The following is an 18,083-nucleotide window of genomic DNA, read 5'->3' on the forward strand; positions in this document are numbered from 1 at the left end:
AGCAGAACTGCCATTCATGTGTAGTAGGACCATAGAGATGCACATTGCTTGACTATGTGCCATCTTTTTCTTCTAGTGGCTGCATGCTAGTGACACAGAAGACCACAGAAATGAATCATTCTCGAACTACACACCCTACTGGGGATCCGTTGTCCTAGTTACTATGATATATCTTAGATATGAAATTAAATAGGAAAGTTCATATGCCTGTATTTTGCTTTGATGTGTACAGATAAAGAACCAACTTATATTTTATGTAATATTAGTATATTGATTATACATTAGTATATTAATTATATACTATATATAAACTTTATATGTATATATAAACTTTAAAATTTATATATATATATATTATATTTACATTATATATTTTACATTATATATATATCATATATTATCATTTTAAAGTTTGGGTGCTTGATCATCCAATGATCAATGATTCTGCTTTGCTTCAGTCAGAATTGTAGGAAGATCATCTGTGTATACACACAAAAGACAGTTGACTTGAAGTTCTAAACAAAATAAAATCACAAGAATTCTGATAAACATCTAAAATACCTTGTGATTACTGTGTGTTTTCTAGTATTCCAAGGACAGTATCGCCATTACAACACTCAGTCGAGCGTTGCATTAACAGTGAACTTCACAGCTTTAGTCTGGAAAAAAATAGAAAAATAACAAACAAGTGTCCTTATGTGATTGGAAGCCTTTAAGGATGGAAAAAATGCCTGGCCTAACACTGTTAAATAATAGCAAAACTGTTTTATTTCTGAATCAGGGTGCTCTAACATTTTGGGCTGTTTTATGAAAACTTATTTTCATGCATTAAGTAAGCTTTTTAACAAAGCTTATTATGAAAACTAGGAATTGAATAATTCCAAAAGAAAATGAAATTCCAAATTAAAAAAAAAATAAAAATCTGTGTCTAGATCCCTAGAACTGGAACATGGTTAAGATGACAAATAGCTACTCATGCTTTTCTTTGAACATTTTTGGAAAAGTTTTTTTATAAGAGAAGCAATTTTGTGCACAAATGGAACTGGGCCCAGGGCATAGTTTGGGCTTTATTTCTAGTCAGCTGTATTTAGTTTAAAACATTTTCTTGAGTGATATGCAGATTTTTTGGTTTTCTTTTTATTAATACACAAAGAACAAGCCAGGGACTAAGGGTATTTGGATGTTTTAGAAATTTATTAAAACTGATTTATTAAAAAAAAAAAAAGAATTTTTTTTTTTCTTGATTTCAAATCAGGAATGCGTTTCTGTTCAGAGACAAAGTATTTCTATTCAGTGACTACAGACCTGGTTCATACTGCTATCTATGAAGAGGAAGCATGCAGTTAGATCACCTGTTTAAATGGCAGCCTAAATGAAATCAAGTGTTTGAATACTTGCTTAATTTTTAACAACATTTGACAGGTAATATTTTTCATTAAACTGACTGATATATGATTAACATACCTAATAAGAAAAAGAAAAGATTTCATTAAAGTGTGTTTTTAATAGCATTGTGGTGCTGGCTGCCTCCATATACTGAATAGTTCTTAAAACATTGTCATCGTTTATTTTACAGTGTATACCAGTACACTTTATCATATATAACTTCTGCAACTGTTAAAATAGTTGCAACATTTGAAATGATTGGTATTTCAAGAAAGCTATAGTAGTCTTCCAAACTTCTCTGCAAGGCTTTTTGTTTTTATTGATGACTGGGTGTGTAATTACATGTTTTCTTTTTAAACTGTAATGGATATTTTCAACTTGAATGATCAGTTCACAGATACCACCATAGTTTATTGAGTAAAATACACAAAATGCTCAGCTAAATGGCCCATTTTTTTTACATTCCCCTTGTCAAAAAAAAAAAAAAAGTTTTTTTTAATAGATGTATTCAGTTTATCTTAAGCATGTATACCTGACTGTAGGGAGTCAAGTCTGTAAAACAGCATGTTCAAAAATTTCCAACATTTGGTTGAACTCTGCCAATTTCTGATAAATGTTTGATATCCTGTTATCCTCCTGTGTTTTTATTGGAAAAATACTCTCAGAGAAGTTTTTTTATCATAATAATTCAAAACAACCTAAGTGATAAAATTCCATTGTAAATATTTCAGTATCCAACAAAAAATAAGTCTGCGTAGATCCTTCCAGTGTGTATGGCAAGATAAGGGACAGCCATCATAAGAGCTGTTTTATCATGAGAGAGTGGAAGGGTGACTGTTAAGATGAACAATGAACCTAAAACTCTGCAGTGGGGAATCAGTCACCTATGCTGGGGGTTAATTTCGAGCCAGGGTTGGACTTGTGCCTTACCTGCCATGGTGTTCTGGGAAAACTGCCAGTCACACCAACTCATGTGCCTTAGCACAATCATCTGTTTTAGAGGTGTTCACAGCATTTCTTTCTTTTCTTTTTTTTCCTTTCCTTTTTTTTTTTTTAAAAAAAAAATCATTTTCTGTTTCCTTTAGTTTGCTGGTTGTTTTCTTCAGGCTTCATCTCATCTAATTTTAGTAGTCATCTTTTTAATAGTCATCCATGCTCTCTTTATTGAGTGGTGAAGAACAGCCCTCCCCAGAGACTTGGACTGGATGAGTATCTTTTTTCCTTTTTCTATCCATTGAAATCCTATCCTTAGTTCCCTTTCAGTTAGTCCCTTTTACTCCTTGTTCTCTGTGAATTCTTTAGAATTGGACTGTTTTTCTATCTGTGTTGCTGTAAACATTTGTGTATCTTTTTATACCTTTGGTTAGGTTTTAGGTGTTATCCAATTAGTGACAGATAATGTAAACAATGACCTTGTATTAACAAAGACATCCGTTGTTCAAGTTAGAGAACATAATTCTTACAGCTTCAGCAAGTTATTAGCTTTGTTCTGAGTTTACGTAAAATAAGATCATAAAGGTTTGTTGTACATTTTTAAAAGCCATTTTATTTTCCAATGTTTTTTGTAGTGTAATGAAATATCGTCAATTCTTTTATGTTCAAAATACAGTATATTTACCTATGTATAATATACCTATAAAAAATTCAAAGTACATTACCTACTTCTACCGCTTGCTCTGCATGAGCAACAAGGAAAGGCATAGCAATAGCAACCAAAAGGTGTCTTGTTCTGTGATGAAAGACCACTTAGATGATGCATATTAGTTACATTACTAATTTTACCATGTTTTGGAATAATCTTGTTGTTACAGCTTCTGCTACATTTGAAGACTTTCAAATCCGGCCCCATGCTCTTTTTGTTCATTCTTATCGAGCACCAGCCTTTTGTGACCATTGTGGAGAAATGCTGTGGGGACTTGTGCGTCAGGGACTCAAATGTGAAGGTAAGGTGCAATGAGGTAGGCTTTTCAGACTCAGGAAGGGAGTCTTCCATTCCATTTATGCATGTTTCTGGTGCTGCTTTTAAATTTGCCAGGTATCAAAAGAATTATACAGTAGGTAGAGACAGTAAGAACAAACTGTCATAATAATAAACTAACTGATTAAGGAACTGATCTTTTTGAATCCTCTGAGGCTTCCTAGATAGTGATCTGTAAGTGGACATGCAAAAAAAAATAGCGTATAAATATTTTTAAGGAAAGGTTATCTGTATCTTTAGAATAGAATAGAATAGAATAGAATAGAATAGAATAGAATAGAATAGAATAGAATAGAATAGAATAGAATAGAATAGAATAGAATAGAATAGAATAGAATAGAATAGAATAGAATAGAATAGAATAGAATAGAATAGAATAGAATAGAATAGAATAGAATAGAATAGTTCAGTTGGAAGGGACCTTCAAAGATCATCTAGTCCAACTGCCTGATCACTTCAGGGCTAACTAAAAGTTAAAGTGTATTAATGAGGGCATTGTCCAAATGCCTCTTGAACAGGCATAGGGCATCAACCTCTAGGAAGCTTGTTCTAGTGTTTGGCTACCTTCACCATGAAGTAATTTTTTCTGATGTCCACTCTGAATGTCCTGTGACACAGCATTATGCTATTCCCTTGGGTCCTGTCATCGGTTACTAAGGAGGAGAGACTGGCACCTCCCTCCCCACTTCCCATCCTCAGGAGAGTTCAAGAGAACTCTCTTATGAGTCTGAGACTATTTCCTAATTCTATATCCCATGAATTCAGTTCACTAAAGTGAAATTACTGTCAGTCCATATGAAGTTGTAATAGCTGTCTTTTCTCATTTTACCAGAACTATTTGACCCCTGCCAGACTGTGTATGCAATGGAATATACCATGTCCAGTGAAAGACTTCCTTACTTCCCAAATAGTTGTCACAGAACTTTCCTGCGCTTTCAGACCATAGATTTTTGAAAAATGAAAGAAACAACACTGATTATAGATAAAAGCTTTCCAGAGCTTATAACTTTCTCCCTCTAAGAATTTGTAAAATATAGGAACTAAAGAAGCAGAGTAAAGGGAAAAAAGTTTAATCAAAATTAATGTGTCATTTTTATTCACCAAATAATAATAATAAAAAAGTTCTTTTCTTTTTCCAGTAATAAACTGTAATCAGATGGTTGTAAATTTCTCTTTACAGGATGTGGCCTAAATTACCATAAGAGATGTGCATTTAAAATTCCTAACAACTGCAGTGGTGTACGGAAGAGACGCCTGTCAAATGTTTCCTTAACAGGACTCAGCTCTGTTCGGACAGTTTCTGCAGAACCATCACCCAGTATGCCGGATGAAGTCCTCCTGGTATGCAATTCCTTAGCTATGGAGGGCATGGATGTTGCTGTTAAGCAGTGACATTTAGTGCTATGGGATCTGTTTTTGCTTGTTGTAGACTACAGAGAAGGGGGTGGTATGCAAATTATAAAGCTATGCTGTGGGAAAAGGCATCTTGACGTAAAAGGGAGGTCACCAGCTTAAGGTATGTGAGCTTGAGGTATGTGTCACTTCTGATACTCCCAGTAGTCTCCTCCCTTTGTGAAGAATTAGGTTATGTTGAAGGTCTGAAACTGCCACCTATACTGATGTGAGAAGCTGTATCTTGGAGGATGTTTTGCCTGGAACTAGAAGCTGAATTTCTTCTGCATCAGATGATTATGTCCGTTAATTGATTATATAGGAAAGAAGGGGCCTCAGAATACTGAGCCAAATACCACTGCATCAAACACACTATCTTTAACAGTCGAGGCAACAGTTAATTCACTTCAGCCTGTATGTTTAACGTATTTCTTAGTGTTCAGAAGAAAGGAAAATCTTCCTTATTTCCCTAAACAAGTCTTTGTGGTAAATGTAGTACGTATGGAATGTGTGCACTTATCTGTGTATATGTGTGTAGATGTAGAGGTACAAGATACACACCTGCACACATACATATACAGCATATTTGTGTATACATTAATACAGTAGTTTTCTGTCACGAAAACAAGACTTCTGAGAACTAAATGCAATGACTGGAATAAGTTAGAGTATGTATTTTTTATCTTTGCAATATTTGTTCTTTTTAACATTAATGGTCATAATATACTCTAATAGTTAAGAATTTATGCTGTGTGTAAATGACTCCACTCCTAAGTGAAAGTTTTGAAAACTTTAAGGTTTGAAAGAGAGGAGAAATTTATAAGTACACACAACAATTATCGTGTTTTCCTCTCAATTAGAATATTAAACTTATTAAACTTGACATACTAAAAGGACACTATTGCAAATGATGTAGACCTGGTGTAATATGCAGTGCCATATATGAGCCATAATTATGTACTTATGCTGCTGATTATCATTAGCCTAAAGCTACTTGGAAATTAAGGTTAACATTATGAATCTGTATTTTTAATTGAAAAGCTGCATAAATGAGTAAGGTGCTTAAGTTCTGCAAAAACTGCAGCACCAGATCTTTATAGATTATTTGTAATTCTCAGTAGGTTGTTTCAGAATGCTGACTTATTCAGACCAATACAGATGAAATTTAGAGGAAGGCTGACCCTAATTCTGAATTGTTTCTGGAATTTGGTTTTAAAATGCTGTATGGGTGAGAGTTCTAGTATATTCTCTGTATGTGCACTAAATTCAGTTACAAGATATCAAAAAAATGTAAGTTTTAAAATACTTTTAATTATATGGCTCTGTTGGTTGCTAATATACTCTTAAATGAAATACCTGTTTTGCAAATCCAGATGGTTTAAATCTGTTGAAAATATTAAAATTAAATACATTAAGTTTCATAAATACTGAAGACTACTTCTCTAGGACCTTGTAATCCTCAGGGTACCCAAGCTGATGATTCAGAACATCACACATGCATGTGCGCATGCACGTGCACACACACATGCATGCACAAAGAAAATATATTTAAAGGAAGTAGCAGGAATGGGCATAAGCCTAGGGAAATGAAATAGATAGCTTTCCAATTTCACTTTTATTTCAGGAAGTCACAGTATCATTTACCAGATTTTCAGATGATCTCACATACTTTTTTCTTTTTTTTGCTTTGCTTTGCTTTGCTTTGCTTTTTTTTTTTTCTTTTCTGCACTGAAAATGTTTCAATTTCCCCCTCTTTTTTTTGTGAGTGAGCATAAGCTTTGTCAGTTTTCCTATATCAGATCTGTCCTTTGGACTCCATTCTTTTGCAGTACTCATGAGATAAGTTTTATGGCTGTTTATAATGTGGTATCAATCAAAGCATGCACTTTGGAATGTGTTTCATTCTTCTAGAGTCTGTGTGAATATTCTAAGAGACATCATCCTCATTCACAAAATTCATCATTCATTATTGTTATTAGTATTGGAATGGTACTTGAATCACTGATAGTAAAATATAGTCTCTATTTGGGACCAGTGAAATCAGAGATCTGCCAGTTACTTCAACAGGATTAAAATAAATGTTATTTTTACCCCTATTTACTATGTGGTGTGAGAGCAGTTGAGAGAGAATGAGCTTCTGGAGACCTTTCATAGGTGGAATTATTATCTGAGTCATGATTTCAGAATCTTTCTTTGTTGACACTGTATGAACCAGAAAGAAGCCAACTTTAGCTCATACTGTTAAATTTAGCTTGTAAGTCTGGCTGCTGGAAACATGCCAAATAGGAACTTAAGAAGTTTTGCCCTAACTTATGAAATTGTGGCATTTGAAAAATCTTTCAGACATGGTAATGTGGAATCTTTCAAAGGGTACTTTAATTATCCTTTCCTAGGGAACCACCACATGCAGGCAGAGTTTCAGTTTGGGTATAGGTATGTCTTCATTAGCCAATAAAGCATTTCATTTGAGCTGAAAATTGACTGAGGACTATATTTAAATGCAACTTTAAAAATCTACTTCCAAAGAATAAAATCTGGACAATAACCTTTTTTGATTCTTAACTTCATAGTGTACAACACTTCAAATGGAAATGTTAAAATTATGTAGGACTAGGAGAATGTTTTGTAACTCATGTTTTTATCTATCATAGCTCAAATGCAATTCTTTTGCATTCCATTCTATAACACAGAATGAAAGTATAAAATAATAGCACATCCATGCTTGCTTCTAATGTAACATTATTTTCTGTCTTTTTTCCCATATTTCTTTGTTCTTTTTTTTTTTTTTTTTAATTCTTCTTTCCAACTTCCTGTCTCAGTCTCCTGTCAGCCCTGGCTATGAGGTATGTACTAAATATACTCTACTCCCTACCATACTATCACGAACTTCATTGATTATCAGCATCAGTGTGAAATAATGCATGGATTTATTTGGATTATGATGGCCTTATGTGATCTTCAGAACTAAAGAGCATTTGTTTTTTCTTTTGGAAAGAGTATATCTGATACAAAACTTTAAAGTTGGGATTCCAAAGTAAAGGTCATGATTCTGCTTATATTAAACAGTAAAATTAGCTAAAACACCCTGGCATTAAAATATTTTAATATGAAAGTGACATATTGGTTGGACTACAGCCTTTCTTTACTGGTAGAAATTTTTTACATGGAAAGAAAATATTAATTTCACTTTCAGAACACTGGGAATTTGCTGGAGTAATGTAGAAAATAAACTTTTTAAGCTGAACAGACCTGACCTTTAAGTGCTCAACAGCAAACTTCTAATGCCATAATGCAGGGTGGTAGAGTTTTTTCAGAATACAGTTGCATTCAAAAAAACAATCAAAGATTCTGTATTTCCCTGGAAATAATATTGGAAAAAAAAAAAAAAAAAGGAAGGAAGAAGAACAAACAGTGTACAGCTAAGTTATAGCAATAAATACACATAGTATGAAGTCTACCTTAATGAGAGAACAATATTTTGATTTTTTTAATGCATACTTCATGTCAAAATTTGTCCTCTTTGGCTTTCAGTATTGATTTCCCAAAGAAGCTCTTTAAATGTAGTAAGTTTCAAAAGAGTTTGGAACTATGAAATGTTGGCATCTTTCCCATGTTACATATATTTGAGATACAGCTGTAGAAGAGCAGACTGAAAATGTTTTCTTTTTTAGAATTACTACATAGTTAACCTGAGGAATAGTTTGTTGCACTGAAATGTAGATTATCATGGCCAAACATTTATCTTTTTAAAAGAAATTACTGTTTTTTGTTTTTTTTTTTTTTCTCAAACACGAGTATTTTTATTCTGGTGTGCCTAAGTATTATAGTGTGCCCTGGAAGTGCTATTCCACAAAATACTCAAAACAATACAAACACATATAGAATGGAGTTTTAGTAATATATAACAATTTTATTTTATGTGCTATCTAAAAAATTATCCATCAATCCATATGGTGTTAGATCACCCTAAAATAACAGTAATTAAAAGTAGTAAAGAAAAAAAAGGTATTATTTGGGAAAAAAAAAAGAAAATTGTTTTTCTTTTTACAAAAGGAAAAAATATGTTAACCTTCTATGTTTTTACTTTAAAGTACATTTATATGACACTAAAGCATTTTATGTCTATGTTATTTTTGTTTCCATTATTTTGGTAAGCTTTATTCATCCTTCTAGAAGTGATGAATTTTGATGTGTTAAGGTAATTTGATAGACATATTGGCCGTGATTTCTCAGAAAAAGCCTAGCTGAGTTTTGCATTTAAAATAGGAATGTTGTGTCTTATGGGGCACAGTTAAGTGGAATATTACAGAGTTACTTACATATTATCTTTGCTTTTTAATGGAAAATCAAGAAATTTTTTTTTGCAAAATAATTTACTTCATTTTAGTTAAAAAGACTATTTGTGTATCACTGACAGAATACAAAGCGCCAGGTGTTGCCTGCCTCTGTAGATTTATTATAAGCAGAGGTGGCTTGAGAAATCTGATCTGTATACAGAAGAGTGATCTTGAAGAAGTAGGACAGTAGAGTCTATGGGAGGGAATTGTCTTCAGTTGTAGATGGGCATTTTCTCTTTCTTCCCTTGTTCCTAGCTCCTAACACAGCTGTCCTTTTCTCTCGCTCCTTTAAAATAAGGAATCCAGTGAGTCAAAAATTCCCATTTTACAAAGCCTTCCTTTTCCACACTCAGGTAGAAGATGTCTCCTTTTGTCAGTTCCAGTCCCTATATGGCTCACCAACTCACTGGACTGGAAAAAAGGAGCCCTTGAGGGAAGGGTTAAAGAAGACCTAGAATGTTGCAGCTGAGAGCAGCTTTGTGCCTTAAGCCAGCTGTAATTAGTAGGAGTCCTTCTCTGATGGATAGAGTGGAGTTCATTAGACTGAAGATCCTCAGGGGCAAAATTAGTATTTCCTCTTGAAGAAAGACACTCAAGTTAACTCTGAATTAATACCACTCACAGTTATGTTCTATTCTTGTCAACCCAGGTTATTCTTCTATCCTGCAGTGATGTACTATTGTGGTTTAACCCGGCAGACAGCTAACCACCACACAGCTGTTTGCTCACTCCCTTTGCAGTGGGATGGGGAGAAAATTGAAAGGAAAAGTGCAAGAACTTGTGGGTTGAGATAAGGACAGTTTAACAAGAAAGAGGGAAAAAAAAAAAAGGAAGGAAAGCATGCAACAACAACAATAATAAAAAGAATATACAAAACAAGTGGTACACCATGCAATTGCTCACTTCCAGCCAAATGATGTGCAGCTGCTCCCTGAGCAGCAGCAGCCCCCCTGGCCAACTTCCCCAGTTTTATTGTTCCACATGAGGCCGTAAGGTATGGGACATCCCTGTGGCTGATCCCAGTCTGTGTCAGCTATCCTGATTCTGTCCCCTCCCAGCTCCTGGTGCACCCCCAGCCTCCCCGCTGGCAGGGCAGTACTGGTGAGAGGCTGGAAAGTGTCTGCAACAACTAAACAATCATACGTTATCAGCATTATTCTCATCCTAAACCCAAAACACAGCACCATACCAGCTAACAGGAAGAAAATTAGCTCTATCCCAGCCCAAACCAGGACACGTAGACTGCACATTTCTGTCAGTCCTATAGTAATGTAAATTTCTATATTATTATATAATTTCAGTGTGCTTGTTTGTTTAATAAAAGTCCCTATGTTATTTTGGGGAATGCTCCTGTAAGGTTGTTTTTTTTTTAATGTACGAAATCTAGATTAATTTTAAATTAATAAAAGTGCAAAATATAGCCTGCAAACTAAATAATGTTTACATCGATTTATTGCCATATTCACCACACTGTTCTAGGTTCACGCGCTGGACAGAACTGAGAATCTCAATGAATCTGACAATGAAATTTAAATATTTAAAAAGGAATTTTGTACAACTATGTAAAATAAAATAATGTATTAAATGTAAAAAATAACCCAACAAAAACTGTTAAAAACGTAGCTCCCTTTTATTTTAAAGAATTGTGTGTCTATGAAATTCAAAGTCCAATTGAACCCTGAATTAAAATGTAGGATACAGAAAGTAAATTTGGAATGACCTACCATTCCTACACTGCTGTGGAAGTAATGAACAACGTCAGTGTTCTAGCTACTGTGCATTAAATACTCTTAAGACTGAATTTCTTTTCGCTAATTCAGACTACATTAGAACTTTTTAAGGGCTAATTTGCCCAAATAATGGTTGTTTTTGTAGTTCATGTCAGCTAGATGAGATCTAAGTGAGGACTGAGCCAATTATTTTAAGTTAAAAGTTGTATATGTAGGGAAGTGTTATATATTGCATCATTTTTGCAGCTAGTATTTGCCATATTTTCAGGAAAATAGCTAGAAGCAAAAATAGTAAACAGCTTAAGTTATGCATGTCCCGAAATTTCATGTGTGCCATATGTTGGTGATGTTTTTGAATGCAACCTTTTGTGATCCCCCGGAAAAGTTTTATGGGATTCTTCAGCTTGGAAGAGGTTAGAGGTTCAGGTTGTTCTTGTCCTCAGAGAATTGTCACTTGTTCTTAAATCCGCTCTTTTGTTTTTAGGAAAGACATGCAAATCTTGGGACAGCTCTGAACTTTAAAAGATTTAGTGAAGCTTTGTCCATCTCCCCCTCCTCCTGTGCTGGCAGCTCACCCACCGCTGGGAGCAGACCCAGCTGCTGAGTGCAGAGTGCTTTAAGCCTGAGGACTCTGAACAGGGTCCAGAACCTACCCCTGGGAGCTTGGGCTGATAGTTGTCAGCTTGTCAGACTTCATATAAGTCTCCACAGCTTAAAGTGAGGACTTGTAAATGCTGTAGCAGTAGGAATTTGTGAGGAGCTTATGGTATGCATAAGCAAACATACACTCAAAGCTAGTTTTTCGTAGTTTCTAAGTACTAACACAAGGGTTCACATGTATCTAAAATTAAAAATAAAAAAAAAGGCAAAAAGGCAAACCCTGCAGCACACATTTTACTTTCCTAGCATCTCTGAACTATTCCACATGTTGGCACTGGATCTTCTGAAATGGTACAAGATCCTTACATGCAGATGATAGTCTGAGTAACAGAGGCAGTCAGTGCAACCTTTTTTCTTGATTTAGCTTTCCCAAATATGTTCAATGGTGCTTTTCCTTCTAATATAAAACTTTCGTTTTCTGTATTGGTAACATCCTACTGTCCCCAAACAAACTTCACCAAGCTGGTTTGTCTAGACCTTCTCTGTCCATTGCTGAATCTTTTTCCAAACCAGTGGCTGTTCATTACACAGTCCTGCAGGTTATCCTTGATGTGTTAAGGTTGGAATGGAGTCAATGTCAAATGGGCCATGTTTACACAGACATTGAAAAAAAACTGCCAATATTCGTACATGATGGTAAGAACCAGAATTGTACAAAGATTCCCTGAAGGGTTTTCTATTATATAGTTGTTGTTTTTTTTAATATTTTTTATTATTATATAGTGGTTATACCACTTTTATATCAGGGTATGAATTTTGCCTTTTTTTTTTTTTAAACTCTTAGTTCTATGCTGTAAGCATGACTGAGCTGCTGAGTCTGGCTTAAAATGTGGGCATTCTAATAGTGCAAGGTAGTTTCGTTAAAATAATGTATTACTTAAAATTATTCTACTTAAAATTAAGGAGTACGTAATAGAAGATTAAACCTAATATTGTAAAAAAAATTGTTAAGATGCAGGAAAAAAGGTTAGCTGCATATAAGCCCAAATAGCCCTGCAGGCACTAACAACTCCTTTGTCAACAAAGGGCTTTTGTTTTGGGAAATGCCCAACTCTGTCTGAGAAGTTAGTGTAGTCTGCTAACTACAGCTGAAACCCAATAATCTTTTTTTTGTTACTTCACAAAATAAGGCAGGTTACAGACCACTGTTTGCTGGTGTTGATGTCTGAGCAGGAGGAACAGGATACATAATAATTTCATCTGTGGATACTTTAATATTAACAGTTTGTACTGAAGTCAGTTCTTTGATGTGTTTACACATTTAATGTTGAAGTGTTTTTCAGACCATAACTATCTAACTGTGATGCTTGTAGAATTAAATCATACACTTGAGTTAAAAAGAAGAGTGCAAGAAGCCTCAAAAGACAACACAGTTGATTGCATTCTAAGTGTGGTATTTCAGTATATTTAATTGAAGATTTGTTTCCTTGAATTTACTTAATTATAGTCACATAGTTTAATTTGTTAAAGTCAACATTTGCTTTGCAGCAAAAAACATAGTTCCTGTGGTGGCATAGATAGACAGAACCTCATAAGACAGTAGTTTCCTGTGAAAAATTTGTATATGAACATATTAAGTCTTTATCTTCTGCCTTCAATACAGGAAGGAAATGCATTTTTCAGCAAGTATACTTCAACACAGAAAATGAAACTTTGTGAGGCCACTTATAATTTTGTTGGTTTTGTTATAATATACATCACTTTTCTCAGTTGTCCAAATATATAAATAAACTAGGCAATTTTTTTCTTTTGTTAAGGCAAGCACACTATAGAAATACCTGTGTAGTTTTGGTTGGCCATCTCAGTGTTATATACAGGGATAATGTCACCATGCTTTTTAGATACTGAGCCTGCAAAAGATTAGAATTTCTTTGTGAACAGTTTTGAAAAATTTGTTTCAGGTGAAGTTTACTTATTTGAATGTCTTCCCACAAGCATAATTTAAAAAGGTGATCAAATGTCAAAAATATATAAATTTTTGGCTGCTATAGCTGGCTGCTATAGCATGTGAAGCTCTTCAGTAAAGTTTTGCCAGAATCACCGGGACATTTTTAGTAGGACTGTTGAAACTTTTTAAAATAAGTCAGGAAAACAGCAGTATCTTTTATATTTAGGCTGCTCTGCGCGGTTGGATTGCAGGGCTGTTCCTTGTCTTTGCTCCCAATAGGCCAATTCTGCAGTCAGCTTGATTGCTTCCCATTAGTCCCTTCACATCTCCCCAACATTTCTTTGATTTCTGTGCCTGAGAGGGGTGCTAGAAGTGGTTCTAGAGACAGTTGGACTCACCCAGGTAGACAACAGTGGAATGCTTTGGCAGAGAATTGGTATTTATTCCAGTTTCTTAATTGTATTTTGCAATGGATTTGGACAAGGTAAAAAGACAGGCAGGCAGGATTTCCTGCTGAGTGCTTTTTACCTTTGGGCTAGGAGATATGTGGAGAATTGTCTCCTTCCTGTGATGACGTGATTCTGCACAATGACTTTGTGCTTCTGCCTACTGTAGGCAAATAGTTGTGTTCTTCAGTAGGTTTTAACAAAGCCCAACAACTAAACCACGAGTATGTTCCAAAAATCTGAAGAAATAGAACAAGATTGAGGGGTGAGGCATCAGCTAATAAAAGTAAGGGATATGTAGAATGCCCCATGTTTGCTGGGGAACAGCTTGGCACCTCTTCTTTCTTGAAAAAGGCCTTCTTCCCCCCTCACCTAAGAGTAATAAGCAAGCACTGGATTCTATTTGATATTCTCATTATTTAAGACATAATTAAATGTAAGTCTCTGGATGCGATCAGTTTCAGTGGCTTGGTTGGACATCCATACAGTTAAATATTAGCATATGTTCCTTTGTGTTTGTTGGAACTTTGAAAATAATATTCTGATCTGTTAAAATTACCTTGCTAAGATGATTGTTAGAAGGACTGTTTAGTGTTTGGAGCAGTGCAGGCTGTTAGTTTCCATGGTGTAATCCAGTTAAGCAATCATTTCCTGGGAAGTTTCCAGAGTTGCTGAGTCAGTAGTCTGGCTGGCTACCAGGAAAAACTAATTTATCTTTCTAACAAACCAGGCACACCAGCTGAAAAAGAAGGTGCTCTGTGCAAGAGAGTCTTGCTTTTTTGGTGAAAATGGTGTAGTTCCTGTTTTCCTTTCTTTCTGGGGTTTTAACTTACGGTGTCTGCCTGATGCTGGGAGTGCTGTAACTTAAAGTTAAGGCATATTGACAGGAGTTTTGGAAACTAACGGGAGGAGAAGCTCATCACTGACAAATTGGAGGAGACAGTCCTCCTCCTAACTGGTCAGTCACCCCGGGGTGTAGAGTGTCCCGTGTGTTGACTGTCCCCCCAGCTTCCATTCCCTTGCTGCTGAGCAGAAGCAGAGGCTCATGTTGCCTGTGGTATGGCACTGCACTAAGACTGAAGTGGGATCAGTCTGTACCAAAACTGTCCTATTTGTCCTTACAAATATTGAGAGGACTGAGCTCCTCTTATGGGCTCTGTCCCATCTACAAGTCCTGAGGGCTGTCATTTGCAGGTGGTTCGCACAAGCCGAGCAATGCAGGTTGTGCTGTGCAAGTGGGCCCATTTCCTTCCTGTTGGGCTTCTTCCTCCCTCCTCCTTCCTCTCCCTCCCAAAGCCCTGTTCACGTTGCCTTCATATGACTTAATGCAATCTGCCTTGAAAGCATTAGGCAAATGATATTACTCACTGATCAATACTAAATAGTTTTAATCCTAAACTGAGTCTATTTTTTTCGTATGCACAGCTGCTTTACAGCAAAAGGAGATCTAAAACTCTGGAAGTAAACACATAATATCAAAGCGTGTACTTGTATTTTTCCACTTTTATTTGTAGTAAAGAAAAAGACAGATGCTTTCTTATACTTGTTTCAGACTAAGTTGTTTGCAGTGATCACATGTACGTGGTTCATAGAATGTATTTTGCATATTTCTCCTTGACTTGACAGGCCTGCATTTATACACTGAATAAGCATGTGATGTTGGCATTGTTATCAATTAGCAAGGAAGCTCTAATGTTCAGTATATCTATTGCATATACTAGACAGGCAGTTCTGAAGCATAGCCGAAAGAAAAAAAAATGTCTTTACAGTAAGAAACCTGTCTAGTTTTTGGAAGGAAGGAACTTATGTATTTATTTATTTATTTATTTCTATGACAAATACAATGTGAAGGCAAGACTAGAATTGCTCCTTAGGTTCTTCTACCATCAAAATGACCTTCAAATTTCTCTGTACTCCAAGATTCTCAGACAGAAGCATAAAGAAATGTATTTTTATATTTTGGTGACCAGGAAATAATATTCAATCAGTCTCTTCAGATGCAGAATTTCCTATAGCTTTCCTATAGTTATTAAACAAAACAGTTTTTCAAGTTAGGCCAATCTGAAGCTTCAGCTAGTACAACCTTTGAACAGTGGAGGCTCAACAGAGAATGACTCATTTTCTACCCTTCAGTTACGAGATTATTTGCATATGGCGGCAAGAAGATACTAAGTTTTAAATGATCAAGTTGCATCTTGTCACTTTTTTTTTTTCTTTTCCATGTGGGTGTAGTCTGTTTCTCAAGGACAATTCTTGGGAGAAAGTAGTTTTCTGGGTCAGTTATTTTCTGGGGTAATTGCTATATTTACATCTAAATGAATTTAGCAGAGAAAATAAGATAACTCATTTCTTTCAGGAATTCTATTGATTCCATTCCTTAGACACGGTGTGTCTCAATTCATACATATCTATATAGTGACATCTAAATATCTGTTCTGATCTATTGTGCATAATTTGAATGTGGTAAGGTTAGTGATAGCAAACATTATAAATAAAGGTGATGGAAAATACTAATCTGCTTTCTATCAAAAACCTGCATGCACATAGATCAAGATAATTTTCTTAATGTTTGTACAAAAGTACATCCTTTCAAAGTTGGCTTTGATATAAAACAGAAAATGGGAAAAAGGGAAAGAAATGCCTCTTGCTTTTATCAGAACACAAAATGCTTTTCTGAGAATTTTTTAATGAATCTTTTTTCATTTTGATCAAAGTCAGTTTTTAAAACAAAACAAAACAAAACTGTTTCATCCACATTGTGAAATATATGGCACTAGTATGGCACTAGTGTTAGCAAAAATATTGTTTGATACCATTCCAATTTTTCAAAAGCAGTCTTAAAGAGAGGGGTATGTTGCATGTTCTATTAGTGTTTAAAAGTAATTACATTGCTTTTTATGACAGATGATGTACCATTTTTAAGGCATATGTGAGTATGATATTCTTTTAACAATTAATAAATCATGATTATTTGAAATATCCTTTTTATGTATTTCACAGCAAAAGACACCATCAGAATCATTCACCGGGAGAGAGAAGAGATCAAATTCACAGTCCTACATTGGACGACCTATTCAGCTTGACAAGATCTTACTTTCCAAGGTTAAAGTGCCTCACACTTTTGTCATTCACTCTTACACACGGCCAACAGTTTGCCAGTACTGTAAGAAGCTTCTCAAAGGGCTTTTTAGACAGGGTTTGCAGTGCAAAGGTAAGTAAACTCCCTTTAGGAACGTAAAAGCTAAGCATAATAAAATTAATAAATTAACAGTTGAGTAGTTGCTATATAGCCTTACTCAGGATTTTTTCACCAAACTGTCTAGATGTAGGCAAATGAGCAATTATATTGGATTAAGCTGGGATCAGAATTACAATAATTGTTCTACAGGAGCTGGCTGCATGCCTATTCATTGCCTATTCATTATTACCCTGTGGTATAGCTGAGGTAGCTCACATCTTTGTCATTCAGGTGTGGATTATCTTGGCACTAGGTGAGAGTGTGCTCACAGGCAGTGACAGCTGAATAGTTAACACATAGTAGCGTATTCTCAGTCTTCATTGTTTTCAATCTGCAAGACTTTATGCTTGAATAGAAGCATGTGCATGAGTCTTAGCAGTTCAAAGTTTTGAGGGAGTTCTAAGGGAAATTAAACAAGATGAGCTTATATGAGAACTTAAGAACATGGTTTTTAATGCATTCTTACCTACATGCTCTTGAGTCTCATGTAGCTATACCTTAGCAGGTGCCGAAGTGAATGAGGCCATTTGGAATGTAGCCTAGACTACTGGCTCACCTTAACCAACGAGAGTGCCCACAAATACAAAACATTTTGTATACTACAATGTTAAATAATGTTGATCAACAGATCCTTAAAATCACCTTCTCTCTATTAAAATAAGCAATAACTTTCATAAAATGAGTCAATGTAGTTTGTGTTGCTTCCGTGAATACCCTGCAAAAGTTCGAAGTTAAATTCATTTCACTTAAGTGATTCTGATGTGATTTAACTCAAGCAAAATCTGTATAGAGGCATCACCTGTTTCAGTTTGTTTTGAATCTCAGTGACATAAGCAAATATTAACCTGATTTAAAAATATATATCTTTGCCAACAGTTCGGCACTGCTGTACCTCAGTTGGTTTTTGAATTAATCTGAAGTTAAATAATTACAAGGATATAGACATCCCTAGTATATTCCTTCCTTCCTGACTTTGCTTTTCCAGCTGTGTTAATAAGTTATAGCTCTTAGTTTAAGTAAAATGTGTT

The 18,083-nt window shown here is 35.1% G+C and overlaps 1 protein-coding gene across 3 annotated transcripts in view; it reads left to right on the top strand.

Moving 5' to 3' along the window:
• Positions 1 to 18,083, top strand: part of PRKD1 (protein kinase D1) — a 131,303-nt gene that overhangs the window by 86,375 nt on the left and 26,845 nt on the right. For 2 of the 3 annotated variants that reach the window (XM_048058698.2, XM_048058700.2), the window contains exons 3-6: positions 3,198 to 3,329; positions 4,545 to 4,705; positions 7,576 to 7,599; positions 16,818 to 17,028. In XM_048058698.2, coding sequence (XP_047914655.1) covers positions 3,198 to 3,329; positions 4,545 to 4,705; positions 7,576 to 7,599; positions 16,818 to 17,028 — 528 coding nt within the window. The remainder of the gene's footprint in view (positions 1 to 3,197; positions 3,330 to 4,544; positions 4,706 to 7,575; positions 7,600 to 16,817; positions 17,029 to 18,083) is intronic. The other variant, XM_048058699.2, reaches the window with a different exon arrangement.

This window comes from Anser cygnoides, chromosome 5 (assembly GCF_040182565.1).
Source record: "Anser cygnoides isolate HZ-2024a breed goose chromosome 5, Taihu_goose_T2T_genome, whole genome shotgun sequence".
NCBI lineage: Eukaryota > Metazoa > Chordata > Aves > Anseriformes > Anatidae > Anser > Anser cygnoides.